Below are 21,823 nucleotides of genomic sequence, written 5' to 3' on the forward strand. Positions count from 1 at the left end.
CAGTGGTGGGAAAAGTACCAAAACTTGAGTAAAAGTAATGATACTTTAATAGAAAATGACAAGTAAAAGTCACCCAGTAAAATCCTACTTGAGTAAAAGTCTAAAAGTATTTGGTTTTACATATACTTAAGTATCAAAGGTAAATGTAATTGCTAAAATATACTTAAGTATCAAAGTAAAAGTATAAATACTTCTAAATTCCTAGTAGCCTAGTGGTTAGAGCGCTGGACTAGTAACCCGAAAGGTTGCAAGTTCAAATCCCCGAGCTGACAAGGTACAAATCTGTCGTTCTGCCCCTGAACAGGCAGTTAACCCACTGTTCCTAGGCAGTCATTGAAAATAAGAATTTGTTCTTAACTGACTTGCCTAGTAAAATAAAGGTAAAATAAAAATTAAAAAATTAAGCAAACCAGACAGCACCATTTTTTTTTTTTTTTTTTTAACTGATAACCAAGGGCACGCTCCAACACTCAGACATCCTTTAAAGCATGTGTTTAGAGAGTCTGCCAGATCAGAGGCAGTAGGGATGACCAGGGATGTTCTCTTGGTGTATGGAGTAAAAAGTACATCATTCTCTTTAGGAATGTAGTGAAGTAAAAGTTGTCAAAAATATAAATAGTAAAGTACAGATAGTAGTAAAATAGTAGTAAATACTACTTTCAATTATTTTTACATAAGTACTTTAAACCACTGCTTATAACAACAAAAATCGTAACATTTTGCATGCTTCAGGAAAACTTGGGAAAAGGAACGCGCCTATATTCTTTGATTTCCCCTTGCTTGGACTGTCGCATTAAATAAACGTCACCAGCAAACCTGCGAACAGGAAGCGTTAGCCACAGCTAGCCAGTCAGACAAGACAAACAGCCTGATATCAAACATGCTTGCTGGTAGTGATTTCGTAAATCTGCGAAATAGATTCAAGAAAGATGCTGAACTTCTTATGCAAGGGGTTTCAGCAGGTGACCGCAACGAAAAGAGTAAGTCATGTTAACTATTAGCCATTAAATTACCCTCGTAGCTAACGTTAGCAGCTAGCACAGACGACAGTTTCAAGAAGTAACAAATCAATGAATGAGTCGTAAATAACTTATTTGGACTGTGTCGTTGCCTATCATATTCAACTTCCCTATTTCCAATTGCTATTACACCGAGGAGGTGTGGAATATGGCCAAAATACCACGGCCAATGGCTGTTCTTAGGACATAAGCCTTCGCCGTGGTATATCGGCCATATAACGTTACCACAAACCCCTGAGTTACCTTATTGCTATTATAAACTGTTTCACAACGTAATTAAAACAGTAAAAAAATAAGTAATTCCCGTGGTACATGGGCTGGTGTTATGTGACAGATGTTAAGACTACTGTTATAAATTGCCTATTTGCGAGATTGACTTATTTCAATAGGCATATGCTACTGACTAAAATCTGTGTTTCTAATTGCAATTAAACTTAGCCATAGTTTGCTGAACTAGATGCAGGTAACCTATAGCCCCTGGTAGGCCAACATATAATTTCAGGGAAATATCCTCAATGATACATTTGCGATAGAGCTGTGAACATGATCACATTTGATAACTTTCAATTTAATGAATTAAACATGGCCATTAACAATTGCATAATAACACAAGCCTACAACAACAAACTGAGTTATAGGCTATTTATTCAAATCCATTTGCCAGCTACCTGGGTAGGCTACACAAGTGGCACAAATTGATTTGCAATGGCTTCAGTGATATCGTCATTTCAATATATTTATTGTATCAAATGGTAGGCTACAGTATCCTACAATTGCATATAAATTAATATCCTACCTGATGGCCAACGGATGCAAATATACCCTATTATTCTCCACATTTAATGTCATGTTAATTGCGGACTTTTCCCCCATAACAGAAGCATGTTAGGCAGTTCCATAACTTCCATTTAAAATTTCCACTCACGCAGCACTCCAGACCCTAGAACTGGGCACGAGTAAAACCCTTTGCTTGATTCTGTTATCCATAAGAAAAGTCGACATCAGAATGTAATTTACTTTAAACCACCTTTTGAGAGAATTTATCTAAAGAGCTCTAGTATACCTAAAGTCGTTTTCCATGCTTTGTCGCCATTATAGTAGTTCTAGTGTGTTAATATATTTTATAGAAAAGGGATGTCTCCATAATTACCGATCTATATAGCCTACCTACAACTGGTAAAACGTGTGAGTGTGCTGCCTCTGCTGCAGCACTCTCTCAACCAGTGCCCTCAACGCTCACACACCTCTCCGGCCCTCCCCACAATTCTCTCACTCATAGCAGCAGCAGGTAACAGTGAAATATATATATATTTTTTTAAAGAGAAATGCCATGGTGGCCTCTGGCCAATTTAGAAGTGGCCTAAAAACCTGACCAATACATTTTCACCTGCTACATCGTTTTCAAAGTAGCCCAATTTCAGGAAAACCACAAACATGGCAACCCTGCATAGATTTCTAAAATTTGCAGGCCAATGACCACTCAAAATCCACCCACAAAGCCTAAAAACTAGACCAACCTTTTTGAGAGCAGTTGACACATGTTTCCAATAGATGTCTCCAAAATGACAATCTAAATAGAACTGGTAAAATTGCTTTACCCTGTTCTCTGCATTTCTTCCTTTATTTGTTCATCACACCAAATGATTTAATCTGAGCTTTACTATAGAAGTGATTGGTAAAGACTGTTTTTTCTTTCAGAAAACATTGTGAAATTGTGTTTTCAGAATAATTTTATTGTATATATAGAAAAACAGGTAAAACTAAACTAAATGCAGTAGTTGCGTTCTTTCCAGCTTCAATTTGAAGTGATTGTTAGCTGTGTAGTTGGCTAGCTAGCAAAGGGAGAAGAGCCTCGGTAGTGGGGGTTGGAACCAGCTACGGGAACAGAGCAGAAAACCGGAAAATAACAATTTGAGGAACTGAACTGGGAACGAAAGTGATCTCTAGTGTTCCGGAACAGAACCATTATTTTAAAAGCATGATAATAGGTTAATAATGTTATTTTACATTCCTAACATTTTTTTGAGTTCCTACAAAAAAATGCCATCAAAGCACTCACCCTGTCACTCAGAAACTTCTCCTTCTATTGTTTGCCTGCCAGCTATTTTCTATGCTAGTTAAGGATGCTAAAGTTATGACGTTTCACATTGGCTTTATTAACAACCAAAAGGTAAGATGTGTTTTAAATTAAATATATATATATATATATATAATAAATATATTCTGGTGCCACTGCACCCACAAGCTTGTTAGCTCGCTCTGGTCCAGGGGCGTTGAGCTAGCCTTGGCGTTGAGACAACTCTCGGATGTTCAAAGTTCCTCCATATTGTAATGAAACAGCATGGAGCAGGTCTCAAACCCTTGACCTTCTAGCCCGAGGTCCGGCGTGCTATCGACTGTGCCGCAAAAGCATGCTCAAGCGGCAGAGTCGATTTCCGCGCTTATAAACTCAGGGTCGTTACACTACTCCCTCCTTTCAAAGAACGCGTCCTCGCGGCTTTATGTCTTACAGGAACGCTCTCACCGGCCAAGCACACGCTCTGTCGTGGATGCAAAGTCCGATCACTTCTGACACCAATGTAATGAAACGGCAGGGAGCAGGTCTCGAACCCTCGGCCTTCTAGCCCGAGTTCCGGCACGCTATTGACTGTGCCGCAAAAGCATGCTCAGGGTCGATTTCCGCGCTTATAAACCCAGGGTCGTTACAATATTAACCGCTTGTCCGTAGCTAGCTAGGAATCTAGTTGGCAAATAATTGTCATTTGTTGAAGTAATGATAGACCTACTAATATACTAAACACATAATGCACCTCATATTATGATGCCAAGCCTCCTCCATGTCCACCCTCTATCTTGCTCTCTCCCCACCCTGCAAAATTTCAGTTGCATCTCACACTACTCTTGTCTGTTCGTCAAGCATGTAAACAACTAGTTTGCCTGGTCCATAGAAAGCTGTTCTGTCTGCATTGATTGTTTGGTGGAGTAAATTAATGAGTTAAATGTAAAAACAGCCGATTTTCACAGGTTTATAAAAGGAACGGAACGATATAAACGGGTACTTTTCTGGTTCGAACCAGTTCAGGCCTTTATTATGCTGGTCGGATAGTGGTTCGAAACGATTGGAAAATAATTTTGGTTCCAACCCTTGCTCCATAGCAACCATTTTTGTTTTCCATAGTAACCTGCCAATCAATTGAACAACCTGTAAACCTTGGCTGGAAACAATGCTAATCGAACAAACGACCAGACGGCTTGGGTAGCAACCTCGGGACTATGTCTTCGTGGAAGGATGAAATTGTATGAATTCAGAATAATGTTTTTAATGATTCTAACTGTTGTATTTGTCTCGAATAGGCTTGCAAAATTCCGTGAACTTTCAATAAATTCCCTGGTTTCCCAAAATCCTAGTTGGAGGATCACGGAATCAAGGGAATAAGCAGGAAATCCGGAATCCTCCAACCAGGATTTCTGGAAACCAGGGAATTTATTGAATGTTCCCAGAATTTTGCAACCCTAGCCTCGAACCTAACACGGCCCAATATATCCTCCAAACCACGTCTTTAGGTATTATCACTTAAATATAGCCAACATTGTGCCATCACACAGGAGGTCCAGCAGGCAGATTTGACAACAGAGAGAACAATTGTCTTATCTTCAGGACCAAACTGGGCAACATGCCACTGATTCTTGATTGTTTTGACTGTGCAAATGCTGTGTCAGCACTGCAGCAACATGATAGTTTCAGACTATACTTCTGGACTGTACTGAAGACTCAGCCCAGCGCTTGCGTAAGCTGATATGCATCAAAAGAAACAGCAGACCCAACATTGGCTGGCTGGATGGTCCAGTTAATGGTATTCTTTTACGCTGGCGATATTTTGTGCCACATTATTCATGTGAAATATTCCCTTATTTTTTATACTATTAAATTACCTTAAGTTGCTATTTGAACTGTCTAGTATGAGACAGCGGCATCTTGGTGGGCCGGATTTTCAACTAGAGGAGATTTTTGTTCCAATGCCAGTGCACTGGGTTCATACCTGAGGACAGACCTCGCAGCTTGTCCACTTCACCAGCCAACTCCTGTCTCTGATACTTTTCATCAACTGCTAAATTATAGGGATTAATGGGCTTTCCAAAAAATTATCTTATCGCCTACTGCCCCTCGTGCTATCTGTTTCATCTTGAAATGTCTTGAACCTTTAAAAGGTGCGGATTGGGCACCTTCTGTTCTCATATTCTGTTGTAAATTCAATCTGTTTTTATAACCCCTTGGCAGACTGACAATATTCAGCATTATACTCAATGATGCTGAATAGCCTAGGCTACAGCCTACTATCATCATGCATAGGCCTAGCTAGATTGTGTAGCACCCTTCAACAAATCTCTAAACACTAAACTGTGAGCGCAATTACACGTGATCACTGTAGGCCTTTGCTGTTTCTTTTGAGAAATATACTGAATAAGTGATGATCTAGGCCTACTTCATTACCAGTGACCATGGCATTTTGTCTCAAACCTGCAGGTCAAGAAGAGAAAGATGCCAAACCACTGTCTCGGATCAACCGCCATTCTGTCTTCTGGATTGTGTCATCTGTTGGGTTGACGTATTATTTTGACTTCCTCCGGGTCCTCATGGAGAATGAGGATATCAAAAGGTGTTGTTTTGATGAACAAATATTTTGTCCGCAAACCAATCCAGCTAGTTTGAAAAGATGAGGAAATGTGTGTGTAGGTCTTTGCAGTGGGTCATCTGTGATCAGTAGGCTAATCAAATGGGTTGTTAACCTGGATCCAGACTTGAGAATTGGTCAATGTAATTGGAAAAGTCCCAAATATTGTGCTTATTTGTTCTTTTTTGGTTAGGCACATTTTATTCATGCAGGATTATCTGAATACTCAATGTTTGCAGAAACGCAATTATGACGACTGCATTTACCAAAGTTCCTATCATGTATTTGCTGCTTTGGGGTTTTGTTTTCCAGCTGGTGGTTCAATCTTGGTGTGATACTGCTGGGAATATGCCTATCTTTGGCCACATTTTGCATTGTATACCTGGAGTGGTTCAAGGGCATAAAGGACTACGACCAGGAGTACCCTGCTATTGCCCCTATTACCACAGCAGCCTTCATTGCAGCATCATGCAGGTAATACTCTTTCAATTACATTGTACATCCTCAAAATTGACATGGGATGTGTTAACATAAAGGATGTTTTTTTTTTCTTGTAGAAGTGCAAGGTGCTTTATGTTACAAATTTCATTAGTTCAAGCATAGAATATTAACTGTCAAACATACATTTTATAATTGTTACTCTCCTGTGGCGGGGTTTTGCAGAGAAATAACATTACTTTAGCTACGAAGGCTGTAGGAAACCCATCACTCATCTATGCAAAAAAGTAACAAGGGTTTACAAAAAAGACAGATTAATTTCTTATTTGCTTACTTTAATCCATTGTTTATCCTCAACAGTGGATTAAAGTGAGAAAATAAGAAATTAATCTCTTTTTTTGTTGTTCTCCAACTCGTCTCTGCCTCGAATTAGTCCTTTTGGACATTTTTCCTTGGGTAACCCTTTTTTTTCCTTGTCATTGCTGTCGAGCACCCCTCCTTAGTTTTCTTTGTTTTCTGTAGCACGGCAGCCTTCCTGAAATCTTCGCAAAAAGTACCTTAATATTAATTAAAGCATACCCTGTTATTGATCTACAGTGTCTTGCAAAAGTATTCATCCCCTTGGCGTTTTTTCCTATTTTGTTGCATTACAACCTGTAATTTAAGTTGATTTTTATTTGGATTTCATGTAATGTGGACATACACAAAATAGTCCAAAAATAAAAAGTGGTGTGTGCCTATGTATTCACCCCCTTTTGCTATGAAGCCCCTAAATAAGATCTGGTGCAACCAAAGTCACATAATTAGGCCTCCTGTGTGCAATCTAAGTGTCACATGATCTGTCACATGATATCAGTATATATACACCTGTTCTGAAAGACCCCAGAGTCTGCAACACCACTAAACAAAGGGCACCACCAAGCAAGCGGCACCATGAAGACCAATGAGCTCCCCAAACAGGTCAGGGACAAAGTTGTGGAGAAGTACAGACCAGGGATGGGTTATAAAAAAATATCAGAAACTTTGAACATCCCACGGAGCACTATTAAATCCATTATTAAAAAATGGAAAGAATATGGCACCACAACAAACCTACCAAGAGAGGGCTGCCCACCAAAACTCACGGACCAGGCAAGGAGGGCATTAATCAGAGAGACGACAAAGAGACCAAAGATAACCCTGAAGGAGCTGCAAAGCTCCACAGTGGAGATTGGAGTATCTGTCCATAGGACCACTTTAAGCTGTACACTCCACAGAGCTGGGCTTTACGGAAGAGTGGCCAGAAAAAAAACATTGTATTATAAAGAAAATAAGCAAACATATGGAAGAAGATAGATACTCTGGTCATATGAGACTAAAATGGAGCTTTTTGGGCATCAAGGAAAACGCTATGTCTGGCACAAACCCAACACCTCTCATCACCCCAAGAACATCATCCCCACAATGAAGCATGGTGGTGGCAGCATCATGCTGTGGGGATGTTTTTCATCTGCAGGGACTGGGAAACTGGTCAGAATTGAAGGAATGATGGGTGGCGCTAAATACTGGGAAATTCTTGAGGAAAACCTGTTTCAGTCTTCCAGAGATTTGAAACTGGAGCGGAGGTTCACCTTCCAGCAGGACAATGACCCTAAGCATACTGCTAAAGCAACCCTCGAGTGGTTTAAGGGGAAATATTTAAATGTCTTGGAATGGCCTAGTCAAAGCCCAGAATTCAATCCAATTGAGAATTCGTGGTATGACTTAAAGATTGTTGTACACCATCGGAACCCATTCAACTGGAAGGAGCTGGAGCAGTTCTACCTTGAAGATTGGGCAAAAATCCCAGTGGCTAGATGTGCTAACCTTTTAGAGACAGACCCCAAGCGACGTGGAGCTGTAATTGCTACAAAAGGTGGCTCTACAAAGTATTGGATTTTGGGGGTGGGGGGGGGGGTGAATAGTTATGCACGCTCAAGTTTTCTGTTTTTTTTTTTGTGTTATTTCTTTGTTTCAGAATAAACAATATTTTGAAAATATATATATTTCTTCAAAGTGGTAGGCATGTTGTGTAAATCAAATCAAACAAACCCCCCAAAAAATCAATTTTAATTCCAGGTTGTAAGACAACAAAATAGGAAAAATGCCAAGGGGGGTCAATACTTTCGCAAGCCACTGTATGTGAATGGACACAAATGGCATAGCAAGCTGGCTACATGATGCTTTTGGTTAGTAAGTTGTTAGCCTATTTTACAATATTTAAATTTCTTCTCCCCAGTTTAAATATAGCACTGTGGCCTGTGTGGTCGTTCCTCACTCCCATCCTCCTGTTTACCCAGTTCATGGGTGGTGTTATGCTCATATCCATGCTTGGGTGAGATGTTAAGGTAAGATAGCAACATGTAAATAAAGATGGTCTTATGAATCAACAATATAGATTGTGTAAGAATCGGTATTGTGAAATGTATTGTTAATATTTGTTCCATCCAATATTTCTCCCTCCATTTCAAACTGATATCATTGTATTGCATAACTACCAATAATAGATAACTAAGTATCTACTGCTGAGTGCAATTATTTTTGTTTCATTTACAGTACTAAAGCCTCAACAATGACGACAGTTTGACTTTCGTGTTAACAAATTGATAATGGTCAGGAAAGTTTTTTTTTTTTGCGTAAATATATTATATTTGATAAATTACCAAAGCTTTTTAAGTGCTTTAATTGTTTTTGTATATGTTTTTGAATCGCATGTGTATTTTTGAGTCACTAAGTCATTGTGCTATTAACATTGTAAATGTGTCCTTACATTCTCTCAAATCTGCTAAATAAATAATGGTTTGTAGCTAATGTCAACCTTGTTTTCCTGTATTGTTGGCAAAAAGTCTAACTGTCAGAATTATTGATATGATCTTGAGTGTCTATATTTATTTAATACTGTATGTGGGACTAATAGGTCATTTAAGTGGACAACATTCTTCCACTCATTGGGTCACAAATAATCCTCAAGGTTTTTGTTGCATCAAGATGAGCTATACTGTAGTTGTCTAACTTTTGTGGGATCAGTTATTATAATCTCCTTGAGAAAATCTATAGGCCTAACTAAAAATGTACATGTCTTCACCTGCAAGATGGTTGTAGAATCAAACACCCTTTCATAACAACTGCAATAAGATACACTTGAGAAAGTCACCTTAAAACCCTTTACACTCGTAGGAATTGGCCTTATAGGGCTAAATTGAAATGTTTCTTACAGAAGTATATGAAAAGCATATGCATAACTGTGGTAGACACTGAAACGGAACAATTTGGAGATAATGGGAAAATTATTAGACCAAAGGTGAGGACACAACAGTTCATCTGACACAAGACTTAATCCAAATATTACTGTTGATTTTATGTGCATTTTACATTTCCTGCAGTTTTCAACGCATTTGTTGAGAACAATATCTGAAAAATACTCTGTATACATCCAGTAACATGCTAAGAATATTCCTGTAAAATGTGGGGTAGTGAGAGGACTACTTCTAACTCCACGTGGCCACACAACTCTCCAAAATGTGCACAGTTCCTAAGTATTTCAAATGCACTTTTATGATCCCAAGAAAAGTCTCCAACTGTGCCGTTGAATAACTTTTTTTTTTTTTTTTTTTTTAACTAGGCATGCCAGTTAAGAACAAATTCTTATTTTTAATGATGGCCTAGGAACAGTGGGTTAACTGCCTGTTCAGGGGCAGAACTACAGATTTGTACCTTGTCAGCTCAGGGGTTTGAACTTGCAACCTTCTGGTTACTAGTCCAACACTCTAACCACTAGGCTACCCTTGCCAAGCAAGCACAATTGTATTTGTTTTGTTTGGAACACAGACATGTATCCCCGACATCACACAATTACTGTTGAGGTTTACGCGATCCAAAAACACTTCAAAACATTAGGAACACCTTCCTAATATTGAGTTGCCACCCCATTTTGCCCCCAGAACAGAGTCAATTTGTGGACTACAAGGTGTCGGAAAGCATTCCACAGGGATGCTGGCCAATGTTGACTCCAATTCTTCCCACAGTTGTCAGGTTGGATGGATGTCCTTTGGGTGGTGGACCATCCTTGATACACACGGGAAACTGTTGACTGTGGAAAAACTCAGCTTCGTTGCTGTTCTTGACATACTCAAACTGGTGCGCCTGGCACCAGTGGAGGCTGCTGAGGGAGGACAGCTCATAATGGCTGGAACTGAGATATTGGAATGGCATCAAACGCATGGAAACCATGTTTGATGTAATTGATACCATTCCACTGACTCCGCTCCAGCCATTACCACGAGCGCATCCTCCCCAATTCAGGTGCCACCGACCTCCTGTGCCTACTGACATACCTCATTCAAAGGCACTTAACTTTTGTTTTGCCCATTAACCCTCTGAATGGCACACGCACACAATCCATGTCTCAATTGTCTCACAGCTTAAAAATCCTTTAAACTATCTTCTCCCCTTCACCTACACTGATTTAAAGTGGATTTAACAGGTGACATCAATAAGGGATCATAATAGCATTCTCCTGGTCAGTCTATGTCAATGTTTTGTACACTGTGTGTAAAACGCAATCTGGGTTAGGTGGGCATCATTTGAAAGCTTGTTCTATTGCTAACATGACTAGCTAAGTTATAAAGTACAATCCTAATGTTTAGGCTTTCACGGGGCAATTCAGAGAAACTGATCGTAATTGTGTGTATAGAAAGGAGTCGTGTGCATTAGGTGTGTGTTCAGCGGCACGTTTTCATCACAGTAGACAAACAGTCTCATTCTGTTCAGAACAACCCGGAGTACAACGCCATGTCGTCTCATAAATAACTATGTACATCATAGTGATCATAAACGTTGATACTGTATGCCATGAGTTTCATATGGAAATATGTAGTGCACATTTGGGCTCGGGTGTTTGGCTCGCTTGTGTGACATCGTAGTGGTATTTGTCATCATCCTCAACGTCTCATCTTTAAAAAAATAAATGTAGTCCCTCACTCAGACAACAAACAAGTAGCTCAAGTTGCTTAATTAGCGGGAGGGATGAGGGCAACTTCTTGTTGCATGCAGTGCTCAAGTTCAGAACTGCTGTCAGTCAAAACCCATCCAGCGCTGTGACGTGCAGAGCCTGAGCTTTGATGTCATTTCTAGCATGTTACTGTACAGCCACTGTGTTCCAATTTAGGAGCTTATCGGTGTCCAAAACTGCCATGTTCAACCTGTATATGGGTACAAGTGTAAATGTCTACCTGCATATTATCGGTCTGTAATAAACAACTATTGCTGGCCTAGAATCGAAAACACCCGATTCCGTCGATCCAAGGGAAGATTCAAACCTAAATAGGCCTATCTTTGGTTTAATATGAGCACATGGAAGTTGGAACCCCACCATGCATGCGCGCGCGCTCCACTGGTCAAAATGACCGCCTCTCCAATCAATTTGAAATGCACCGAAACAGAATCAATCAGGTTGATGGAATTAACATTTAATGGATGTTCGTTTACTTGACTGATAGGAATCGAGAGCAATGATTAACGACATGGTGTCATCTCCGATTAGGATTCCCATTCAGAAAGGTTTGCGCTGATGATCACCTCAACTGAGTCCACGAGTTTATTTCCTGATGCTTTGACTGCAATGATCAAAACAATGAGTGTAAATACAACAACGGAAACGAAGTTCTGATTAGGCATGTAGAGTAGTATTGAGTTTCGATATAGATCTGCGCCAACCTATCTCATGAGCTAATTGATCATTATTTTGTATTTGTTTTACGCCACTCTTGTAAGCACTATTCAATGCACTCTGGTCAAAGTATAATTTGCTGCCTATAAAACTGCAGCTATGGCAACATAAAAAGCACCAAATGGAATTTGGAGTCATGCGTAAAATGTGTAAACCACTCGGGACAACATCTAGGTCAGGGGTTCCCCGGTCAGATTTTCCCAGAGTTCCCGGAGGATATTGAAATATAATGGCTCCCATTGTTAAACCATTACTCCTACCTGTACCAATTTCACTAAGTGTATCTCACACTATCTACCACGCATTGATAGCCTATTGCATGCAATATGTTATCATGCATTGGATAAATGTGTTGGTGGGGGGCACGGCAAGTTGACTAGGTTAATTTTGCCTTTACTTACATCCCCCTCACATAAAAAATAATCCCCTTAGTGCTCTAGATGTTGCCAAAGACGATTTCATTTCAAGGGAGGAGGAGGGGGGCAATTCTCATTGATGATGAGTCCTCCTACTTAAACAAATCCATTTACAAAAAGGGCCATTGTACATTCGACCATTGAAATCCGATTCATTTTTTTTTTTTCACTCTTGGAAAGCATAGTTCTTAACCATGACAAGGCAAGTGGAGGTACACGTTAACGGACTATTGGACTGAGGGGCGGTTGGGTACGAGCACATTTGGAGTGTCGGGAACACTCTTAGCCCCATACCCCTAAAACCTCGCCAAAGTGGTTTGACAAATATCGTTTTATTTTTATCTTACACGGGATAACCCCTCAAAACGGATTTCAGAGACTTGGATAGAAGTGCTAGTTGGCAACGACTATAGAAACGAGGATCCGTTGACGAAAAAGCTTTTGGGGGATTAAGTTATTCCATGATCACTTTTTAAAAAAAATGTAGATTAAGTGAACGATTGACACTACTAGTCCACCAATTTAGCAAAAAAACGTGTGACAGGTCCAACCGGACCACGGATGGCGGTCACCGATGGCTGAAACTCAATATATTAATCTGAATTCACACAGCTAGAGGGTATATGATGCGCTATAAAGTAGCCTAATTTCAGCTAAATGGTCCAGGGTGACAATATGTTACATCAAACACACCATGTTAGTGAAACTGGACACTGAAAGCATGCGAAACAATTGAGACCGTCTTTGGATTGAATCAACATGCAATTGGCACAGTTCCTATCCATTTGCGTCCCCGCCTTGTTGCAACAGGTTGCGCGCGTGGCCTTCCACAAATGCACTTATAGCGCACAGTTTTGACTTTGCTCTTACTTTCTGACTCGAATGTTACAGATTTCGGCGCCATGGTTGAGCACGGAGGCCTTGATCTTATGTGTTTAAATAAGTCCTACAGTCACAGTTCCACTACCTCGTCCTCCAGCTCAGAGCGAGAAAAGAAAATATTCACCAAGTTGAAAGTCAGTTTGACTGAGGACTATCCGCAGAAGAACGCGGAGATCCTGAGCGGCCAGTATGGGACTAACTTACTTTTGATCGGCGTGTCGCTGATGCTGGCTATTGCGCACCATGGCGCATCAGTGAAGGAAGAGCACCTGTTGTCGTTTATCACGACCCTCATGATCCTCCAGCTGATATGGATGATGTGGTACATCGTGAGCAGAGACAGGCAGAGTAACTTACAGCCAGAAAAGGATGTGCATGCTACTACCTGTTGGATAAGAGGTGAAGCTGACACGCATGTTTGGAAGATTTACTCTTTCCTTTACGTAAAATGGTGTTGCGAATGTATTTATTTAACCTCGAGGTCGTTATTAGTCCATAGGAATAACGTGGTATTATATTATATCTCCAATGTTTTATATAGTTTAATGCTTCTCAAAACTAGCTAAATGTGGCGTATTTTCCGAATATATTTGTTTTTGGTTTTCAAACATTTTATTGACATCAAAAGCAATTAAAGGTTCATTTGCATAGTTTTCCCGTTTCCATGCAGCCCCATAATAACGAATGTTTCATTGATATAGGTGGGTTAACTCTTCTTGCGCTCCTCTCGTTGATCATGGATGCCTTCCGAATTGGTTATTTTGTGGGCTATCGATCATGCGTGTCGGCTGTTCTAGGGGTATACCCTATCATCCACGCAACTCACACAATAGCACAGGTAAGACACAACCCCCCATTCTATGTTAATTTGATCACGCTTTTCATGATGGCCTATACTTTCAAGGATTTAGAAAGTGGTCTGTAATTTATAAACGGTTAATTATTCATTTAAAGATTGTTATTTTGGTGCTTGCTTTAATAATATGCTTGTGAATGCTCTATTGATTATTACTGTCATTATTGACAGTGCAGCCATATAAGCTCAGTATTTGCCAAGCAGCTAAATGACAAGCACACAGTTTAAACCAATGTATTATTAGAGCCTACAATTGCAAGGTACATATGCTAAGTAACAATGAACAGCTTATAAACCATGAATAAAGCCCCTTTGTCCTCTTAAATGTGTAAAGTGTTAAAGGTAAGCTGGCTGCTCTGTTTGAAAAGTTATTGAGTAATGGTATCAAAATTCCACTTAAACAGGTATAGTGCTTTGTCTTGAAGTGGAATAATGTAAGCTTTGTTACTCGGGCAAGAAAGAGAGTTGTCTGTACAACATAATCCTGTCATTGTCCATGTTATTGGAGTCTAATGTAGCACAGACAGAGGTAATCCATCAGCTGAGAGGTCGCTTGATATGGCCTTCACATTCTGATGATTCATTTTCACAGTCCAAATGAAAGCCTTCACCAGAAATGGAATGTTTTATTTATTAATTTATTTGTTTTTTTAAATGTATTATATAGTGTGTCTTGTCAGTGCTGTGATACAAATATCATTTTTTTGAGTTTTGTTTTAGGTCCATTTCCTTTGGTTTCACATCAAGGACGTCATCAAGACCTTCGAGACCTTTGAAAGGTATTGTGAAATATAATGAACCAGTATTTTGAGATTGTCACAACTCATGCACGCCTCTCAAGCCTAAGGTATGTTTAGGTTATGCTCATGTACATTTTTCATTGGTGCAATTCAATAAAACAGTTGATGAGTTTATTTATCCTGTTATTAACATTGTACTAATTTAAAGTGTTGTTTCATATTGTTTCATGTGTGTTTCCCTCAGATTTGGCGTCATCCATGCAGTCTTCACCAACCTGCTACTGTGGTGCAACGGTGTGATGTCTGAGGCTGAGCACTTCCTAAACAACCACAAGAGAAGGCTCTCTTCCCTGGGCTATGTAAACCTCACCATAGGTAAGGGGACCAGGGGTCGAGTGGCTGCTTGTACCCAAAGAAAAAGGACAATAGTTCACTTGAGAAGCTCACTTCATTGGATGAAAGACAGGGGTGCGAGGGGGGGTTGGAGGGGAAAGTGGGATGGATTAGGCAGTCCGGCAGGTCTTGTTTGTGTCGAACGCCTCTCTCTTCGGTTTCACGAGACATGCACGGTCGCTGGCCCCCACCACCCACCCCACCCCCCCCACCCCCCCCAGCTCTAGCGACCTCAGACGCCTTTGTCCCAGGCCCGGGCTGCTCCCGAGGGCGCTGCAATTACAGTAACTGATACATCTTAAGCCGTGGCTGCTCCACCGGCCCCCTCATATCCGGGCCGACTGTGAGGCTGACTGTGCCGCTGTTGTTCCCTTTTTAATTAAAGAGAGCAGGGCCGTAGTGGTACCCTTTGGGGAGGGGGTCGTGAGTGGGTAGAGATAGTGGTGCTTCAGGGTTGAGTTTAAAAGCAGTCTCTAGAGGGCAGCACTAGGAAAGAGTATAGTAGGGGCTTCAAGTACAAAGGGAAGCATTATTTTGAGGAAAGACTGGAAGTCATTGTATACCATTTTGTGGAATTGTGTATTTTGGTGTTCAGAAGGTTGATTGATATACTTGATCCACCAACCTGATGATCCTCATCACACATGTGAAGAGCAGTTGTGGGAATATTTATCAGACCACCCACTGGTACATGAAGGATTGTCAAAGTTGAAATGACTAGGACATTGAGCTGGGAGGCCCAAACAGGACATTTTCTCTATATTCAAGTCCAGACCAATTAATTTGGTAAATATCTGAATTCTGAAAGTCAATTCCTACCTCCATTTAAAGTGTATTGTTGCTTTAGACTCTGATGGCACATAATTGATTCATTATGTTACATAAGACACAAAGAAAACAACTGGCTTCATGCAAACAAACTTTAAAATCTACTTTATTGCCATACATAATTTATTTGGTTATATTTGAATAACTTGGGAGTTTACATCCTCTGTGTAGTCTACTTGTATACACAAACTGGAGGCCACTGTTTTGTAAGGTACATTATGGTTGCAGAAGTGGGATTTCACTGTGCTTGAAACTGACAAGATATTGTTTCTTTTTAATGTGTTTCAGTGGATATGGAGCCTCACTGTAATTGCACTACCAGCGCCTGCTCCATGTTCTCCAACAGCCTCTATTACCTATACCCCTTCAACATAGAGTACCACATCTTTGTCTCTGCAATGCTCTTCGTCATGTGGAAGAACATAGGGCGCAGCATTAACCTCCAGTACAACCGGAAAAGGCCGGCTACCAGGACCCAGGGGCTGGTTGTCGGCCCCATCCTGGGTCTTGTCGCCCTGGCCAGCACCATCGGCGTGCTGGTGGTCTACATCATCCACGTGGAAGAGTCGATGGACACCCGGGAGTCGGCCATCGCAATGTTCTACTGCTACGGCATCGTCATGCTGGTGTTCATGTGCTCGGCCGGGGCCACGGGTCTGCTCATATACCGTGCCGACCCTATGCCCATGGACACCACCAAGAACCCCTCGCGGACGCTGGACACAGAGATCCTATTCGGATCGTCGGTGGGCTCCTGGCTCATGTCCTGGTGCAGCGTGGTGGCTGTGGCAGCCTCAAGCAGCAGCCCGAGCTACCGCTGGACCAACCTGATGTACTCACTGCTCATTGTCCTGGAGAAGTACATCCAGAACCTGTTCATCATAGAGTCCCTCTACCGCCAGCGGGAGGACGGTGAGAGGGAGGACGCTGAAGCGGCGGGGCCTGTGCCGGAGATCTTCTCTGTGACCTCCTCCTTGGCTCCGCCCTACAACGGCATCATCAACCGGGCGTACGAGAACCCAGACAAGGGTTGTGTCACGCTGGAGAACGAGCAGGTGGAGAACGGACAGGTGTACGGAACATTCAGCTCACGGAAACATTCAGCGGTGCCCCTGCACGCCGGGAGCAACGTGGCGGAGACCCCGAGCAAGAAGAGGCAGATTCTGAAGAACATCGCTGTCTTCCTCTTCATGTGCAACATCTCAGTAAGCTTGCTGTTTTTTAAAACTTATGATTTATTATTTATTTATTGACAATAGTCAGCATTGATGTTATTGTCTCATAACTTGTTCTCAAACACATAGGATTCCCCATTTCATACCCTACTAACTACTCTTATTCTCTACCTTCAATGCAATGTTTCAGTAGGGAAATGTATTGTGCGTGAGTTTATGAAAATACAAGGCGTATTCACCACACACAAAAACAAAACAAAAAAAACAACAACAAGGTAAGTTTAACCTTATTTGGTATCTCCTTCACTGCAGCTCTGGATCCTTCCTGCCTTCGGCTGCAGACCCCAGTATGACAACGGCCTGGAGCAGGAGACGTTTGGCTTCACCATATGGACAACAGTTCTCAATTTTGCCGTGCCCATGAACCTCTTTTACCGCATGCACTCTGTGGCCTCCCTCTTCGAAGTCTTCCGAAGGGTGTGACAAGACGAAGAGGGACCGACGAGATGACGCAACATGCACAAGAACACTTGTCACCAAGGGCTCCATAGAGGAAATTAATAGCAACACAGGTCAACCTTTCAGGAGGAGCTCTTGTCATGTACTTTAGACTTCTAAATAAGCATTGAAACATGTCAGTATAGGGGGATTATACTAGATGAGATGTCCCTTGTAGCGATCCATCTTCGGAAACATTTTGTAGCACCAGATATAAACAACAAATTACATTGATATCAGACCCTGGATTCAAATAGTATTCAGAATCTTTCAAATACTTTAGCTGTGCTTGATTGAGCTGGCCTGGCACAATGTAACCAATGGAATAGCCCCAAATGTGCAAGAACTGATCCCCCGCCCCGGGAGGCTCACCCAAAACGCCAAAGTCTTTGAAAGATTTCAAATAGTATTTGCTTTGTTGTGTGTTGCTGCACTGAAAAGTGAAATTGACATTTGAATTTAGGTCTCTGTTATAACAAGTGTTTGGGTTTTGTCTTTTGATGTTCATCAATTTTTTTGTTGAATGCGTTATTAAAACGCGTATGTAATAGTTTAGCGTCGAGTTGTCTCTCAGACCTAGTACAGATGTAAGCCAGGCTATGTATGAATGCATCATGAGAGTGGAGCATGATAAGTGATGATACACGATGAAAGTAGATGGTGTAGTGAAACAACATATCGAAAAGCCATGCCACATTCATTTTTCAAATCCTGTATCATGGTGAGACTAGTGGGCCTCATCCCCGGTTGTGCTGATATCACACACACCACTGTGTTTGCAGCAGTACTCCAACATCACAGAGAAGCCAAAGAAGCTCTCTCGGTCTCGATTATTCAACATCACATAAGAATTGTACTATCGATTTGTAAAGATGAGGTGCAACTGTAAAAGCCTTATAAAGGTTTTTTTTTTGTGTGTGTGTGTGTGTGTGTGTGTGTGTTGCCATTTTTATGTATATTTCAAATGCACAGTGTCATGGAGGATGTTCTCAGTGGTCGGACAAATACACAGGAAACTCAATACTTCTGTGTCAAACACTTGAACTACTTGGCTGGCCACATTCTAGAGTCCTACATGTACTGTAGTATAGGGCAGCGCTAGACTTTGATTGCTCTTCGTTGTAATATTGGACTGTAGTTCTCAGAATCTCCAACAAATGAACACTGGACTGTAAGTTCTCACAATCTTTCGCAAACGTCTCATTGTATTGACTGTTCTCAACCATGACTTGTTGACATCATTCCCTGTATATTTGATGACAATCACATTCAGTTGAATGCTGTACAGTGTTGACTGATCTTTAATGCTAGTAGCTCTGCTTTTCTTTTAGTTATATCTTTTCTTCTTCTAATGAACCTGAAATGTGGTTTTCCTTAAATATATTTAACATTTCAATAATTGTTATGGAACTCAATTTCACTAAGAAACCGCCTGGGAGTATGTGAAGCGTGCTCCAATCCACACTGATGTATTCCCTGGACCCATATTAAGCCTAGTTCTGGACTAAAACAAATGCTCAATGGAGAATCTCCATTGAAAGTGTCCGCGGTGCCCCATTTGCTCTCTCAATCCATAATGCTGGTGAAGAGACTAAGTAATGCACTCTGCATTTTAAAGGGACAATCTGCAGTTCAAACAACTCCAAAGTGTTTACACCCTGCCACTGTTTTGGTAAACAGCAGAAGAATAGGGCGGTTATTATGTTATTGAAAAGGGAAACAATACAATATTTGCACAGATCAGTATATACTGTATTGACTGACATGCATTTTCCAAAAAGCAAATGTGTTGTTTTAAACTGAAACAACTCTGAAACTGAACCAAATATCTTGATTGATGTAGTTTTGAAAAGTAAGCGTTGACAATAATCTTAACCTGTGACGTTGTTGATCGATTTTTGTGATGAATTAGTGAAATGTAGTGCTACTGTATGGTTCATTTTTGGACAACATATTTAGGCTGTAGGGGCTATCAGAAAACTGTGAGTTCTACATTGGTGCTAACTACTGTACTTGTTTTCAGTTGTACGTGCCAATCTGTGGTCAATGCTTATTGGTAAACCTGCACCAATACTATATCATGTACATATCTGAACGTAGATTAAAGTGAATGTACATAAAGGCTCCTGGCTCTGTAAGAAAAATGATTGAGAAACTGACATTTTAAGTTAAAAGAAATGACATACATTCGGTCTATTATCTGCAGTGAAGTTATGGAGATATAACTCAAATAAAACATATGTACGTGCATGGGTCCTATAACCCACTGCTGGTAGGGGATCCTGGTCTCTCTCGTTCGATCTTTGCGTGTTAGCTAAAAGTTAATCAATTCACTGTGGACCCCTTCATCAGAGCACATAGGCCTATGTAGCATAGCGCAATGCTCAAATAGCAGAAGCTATCTTCTTTCACCGCAAGAGTTAAAACCATCTTTTTGGAAACAAGATTAATCAATTTGCCTCGTTATAGAACTCTGGGAATATAGGCCTAAAGTTCTCACCCCCAGTCTCAGTTGATCCTGCTAATTATTTGAATTTTTGTAACCATTTTCTAACTGGCTAAAAATGTCGTCTTGGTGGAATAGCTGGCCACGTGGTGGCGACAAATGTTAACTTTCTACCGGACCATGCGTTAGTGCATAAAACCTCGGAATCAGATACATTGCAAAGGTTGTTGCCCAATTCCCAGCGTTGCTATGTTATCTTTGTATTCAACTCAGCGAATCTGAATTTGTATTTGTATTTAGGTCAGCGAATCTAAAATGTTGCGATCGCCCATTTTTGTCAGTTAGCCTAGTCCCATTGTTTGTTGGAATGAAATGGCTAAATAATTTCAAAACCATTTGTGACTATATTCCCTAGGTTTTTATTTATTTATTTTTTTACAAATGATTGGTATATAGCCTATTTATTATCTGAATTATGTCAATCATAATTTCAAATGCAGAGTATTATCTGAATATAACTCATGCTCTATAGATAAGCATATGCTAGCCTATTATAAATAGTTAACATTAAAATTTTCAATTTGTATACATCTTTGTCATTGATTGACACTGTGCAGGTAGGGCATAGGGGCTGACAAATCTCTTTTGTTTGGTAAACGCTCACTCACTATATTCAAGGAAGGTGAAAGTTTAAAAAAAAGACTGATCATCATATGCACAAATTCCCACGAATGAAAAAAGTAAATCATGTCAGAATTCGACATAACATATCCTAGATTTTACTCGACAGAATTTTGCAGGACGCTGAGAGATTATGTAGATGGAGCATCAGATCGATTTGACAGGCATGTTGTTGACACACCTAAAAATAAAGATGACGTTTAATAGACGGAATCTGCCAACGCAAGAGAGGATACACTGCAACTGCAGATGTTGCACTGAGTGCACTGAGTTATTGTGTTTCTACTTTCACGTCGAGTGTGAGAGTGGATGTCTAGCCTGAAGTTGAAATTAAACTGAAAACATCACGCTCACTCCAAACGTGTCGTGCATAATTTGGAGAGAGCTGTACTATCAATTGCTCACAACGTAGTCTAGTGATGACCTTAATAAATGTATCACTTATATGCAATGTTTGTTTTCACACAAACAACGTCAATTAACAATACAATTCCATCCACAAAAGGCTAATTCTAAAAGAAGTATCGTGCGTAAAATTCGCATTCCTGAGGGAGAGTTGTCTCATGTGCAATTTCAGCACCACTGACAGCACCCCTGGATATTACTATTCATTATCCCCACAGCAATGAAATGCTCCATATTTGTTTCACTGTTTATAGCAAAGTAGAGACTACATTAAAAAAAACATTCACTCATGCCTACATTTTGCAAATTGAATTGTTGCTTTTGAAGAACAGGAACCTACAACTGGAGTGTGCAACCTAATCCAAAAATATAATCCAAATAGAAAGCTCATTGGTATCTTTCTAGCGAGAGGAGTAGAAACTCAATTCATGTAGTTTGTGTTTCCACAACGGAGGGGTGTGTGTGTGTGTGTGTGTGTGTGTGTGTGTGTGTGTGTGTGTGTGTGTGTGTGTGTGTGTTGGCTCAGGGGACTCCCTCCCTCCTCAAAGCGCTCACGAACTCAAAATAGCCTCAGTGCTGTGCTGTCAGTGCTGCTGTCTTACTTTGGCAAGGCAGGTCAGACGACAC

At 40.6% G+C, this 21,823-nt stretch overlaps 2 protein-coding genes across 2 annotated transcripts; both read left to right on the plus strand.

The window, feature by feature from the left end:
• The first annotated feature begins 784 nt into the window (after positions 1-784).
• On the plus strand, positions 785-8,959 carry LOC118389014 (transmembrane protein 128-like). Its single transcript, XM_035778670.2, has 5 exons — positions 785-980; positions 5,545-5,677; positions 6,005-6,166; positions 8,388-8,496; positions 8,705-8,959. Exons 1-4 carry the CDS (start codon positions 881-883, stop codon positions 8,485-8,487), a joined length of 495 nt encoding a protein of 164 aa, XP_035634563.1. The 5' UTR covers positions 785-880; the 3' UTR covers positions 8,488-8,496; positions 8,705-8,959.
• Positions 8,960-12,383: 3,424 nt separating this feature from the next.
• On the plus strand, positions 12,384-18,580 carry otop1 (otopetrin 1). The gene is made up of 6 exons (XM_035778672.1): positions 12,384-13,573; positions 13,876-14,012; positions 14,751-14,809; positions 15,015-15,145; positions 16,280-17,196; positions 17,479-18,580. The coding sequence occupies exons 1-6, from the start codon at positions 13,195-13,197 to the stop codon at positions 17,647-17,649; spliced, it is 1,794 nt and encodes a 597-aa protein (XP_035634565.1). The 5' UTR covers positions 12,384-13,194; the 3' UTR covers positions 17,650-18,580.
• The last annotated feature ends 3,243 nt before the right edge of the window (positions 18,581-21,823 follow it).

This window comes from Oncorhynchus keta, chromosome 10 (genome assembly GCF_023373465.1).
Source record: "Oncorhynchus keta strain PuntledgeMale-10-30-2019 chromosome 10, Oket_V2, whole genome shotgun sequence".
Classification (NCBI taxonomy): Eukaryota; Metazoa; Chordata; class Actinopteri; order Salmoniformes; family Salmonidae; genus Oncorhynchus; species Oncorhynchus keta.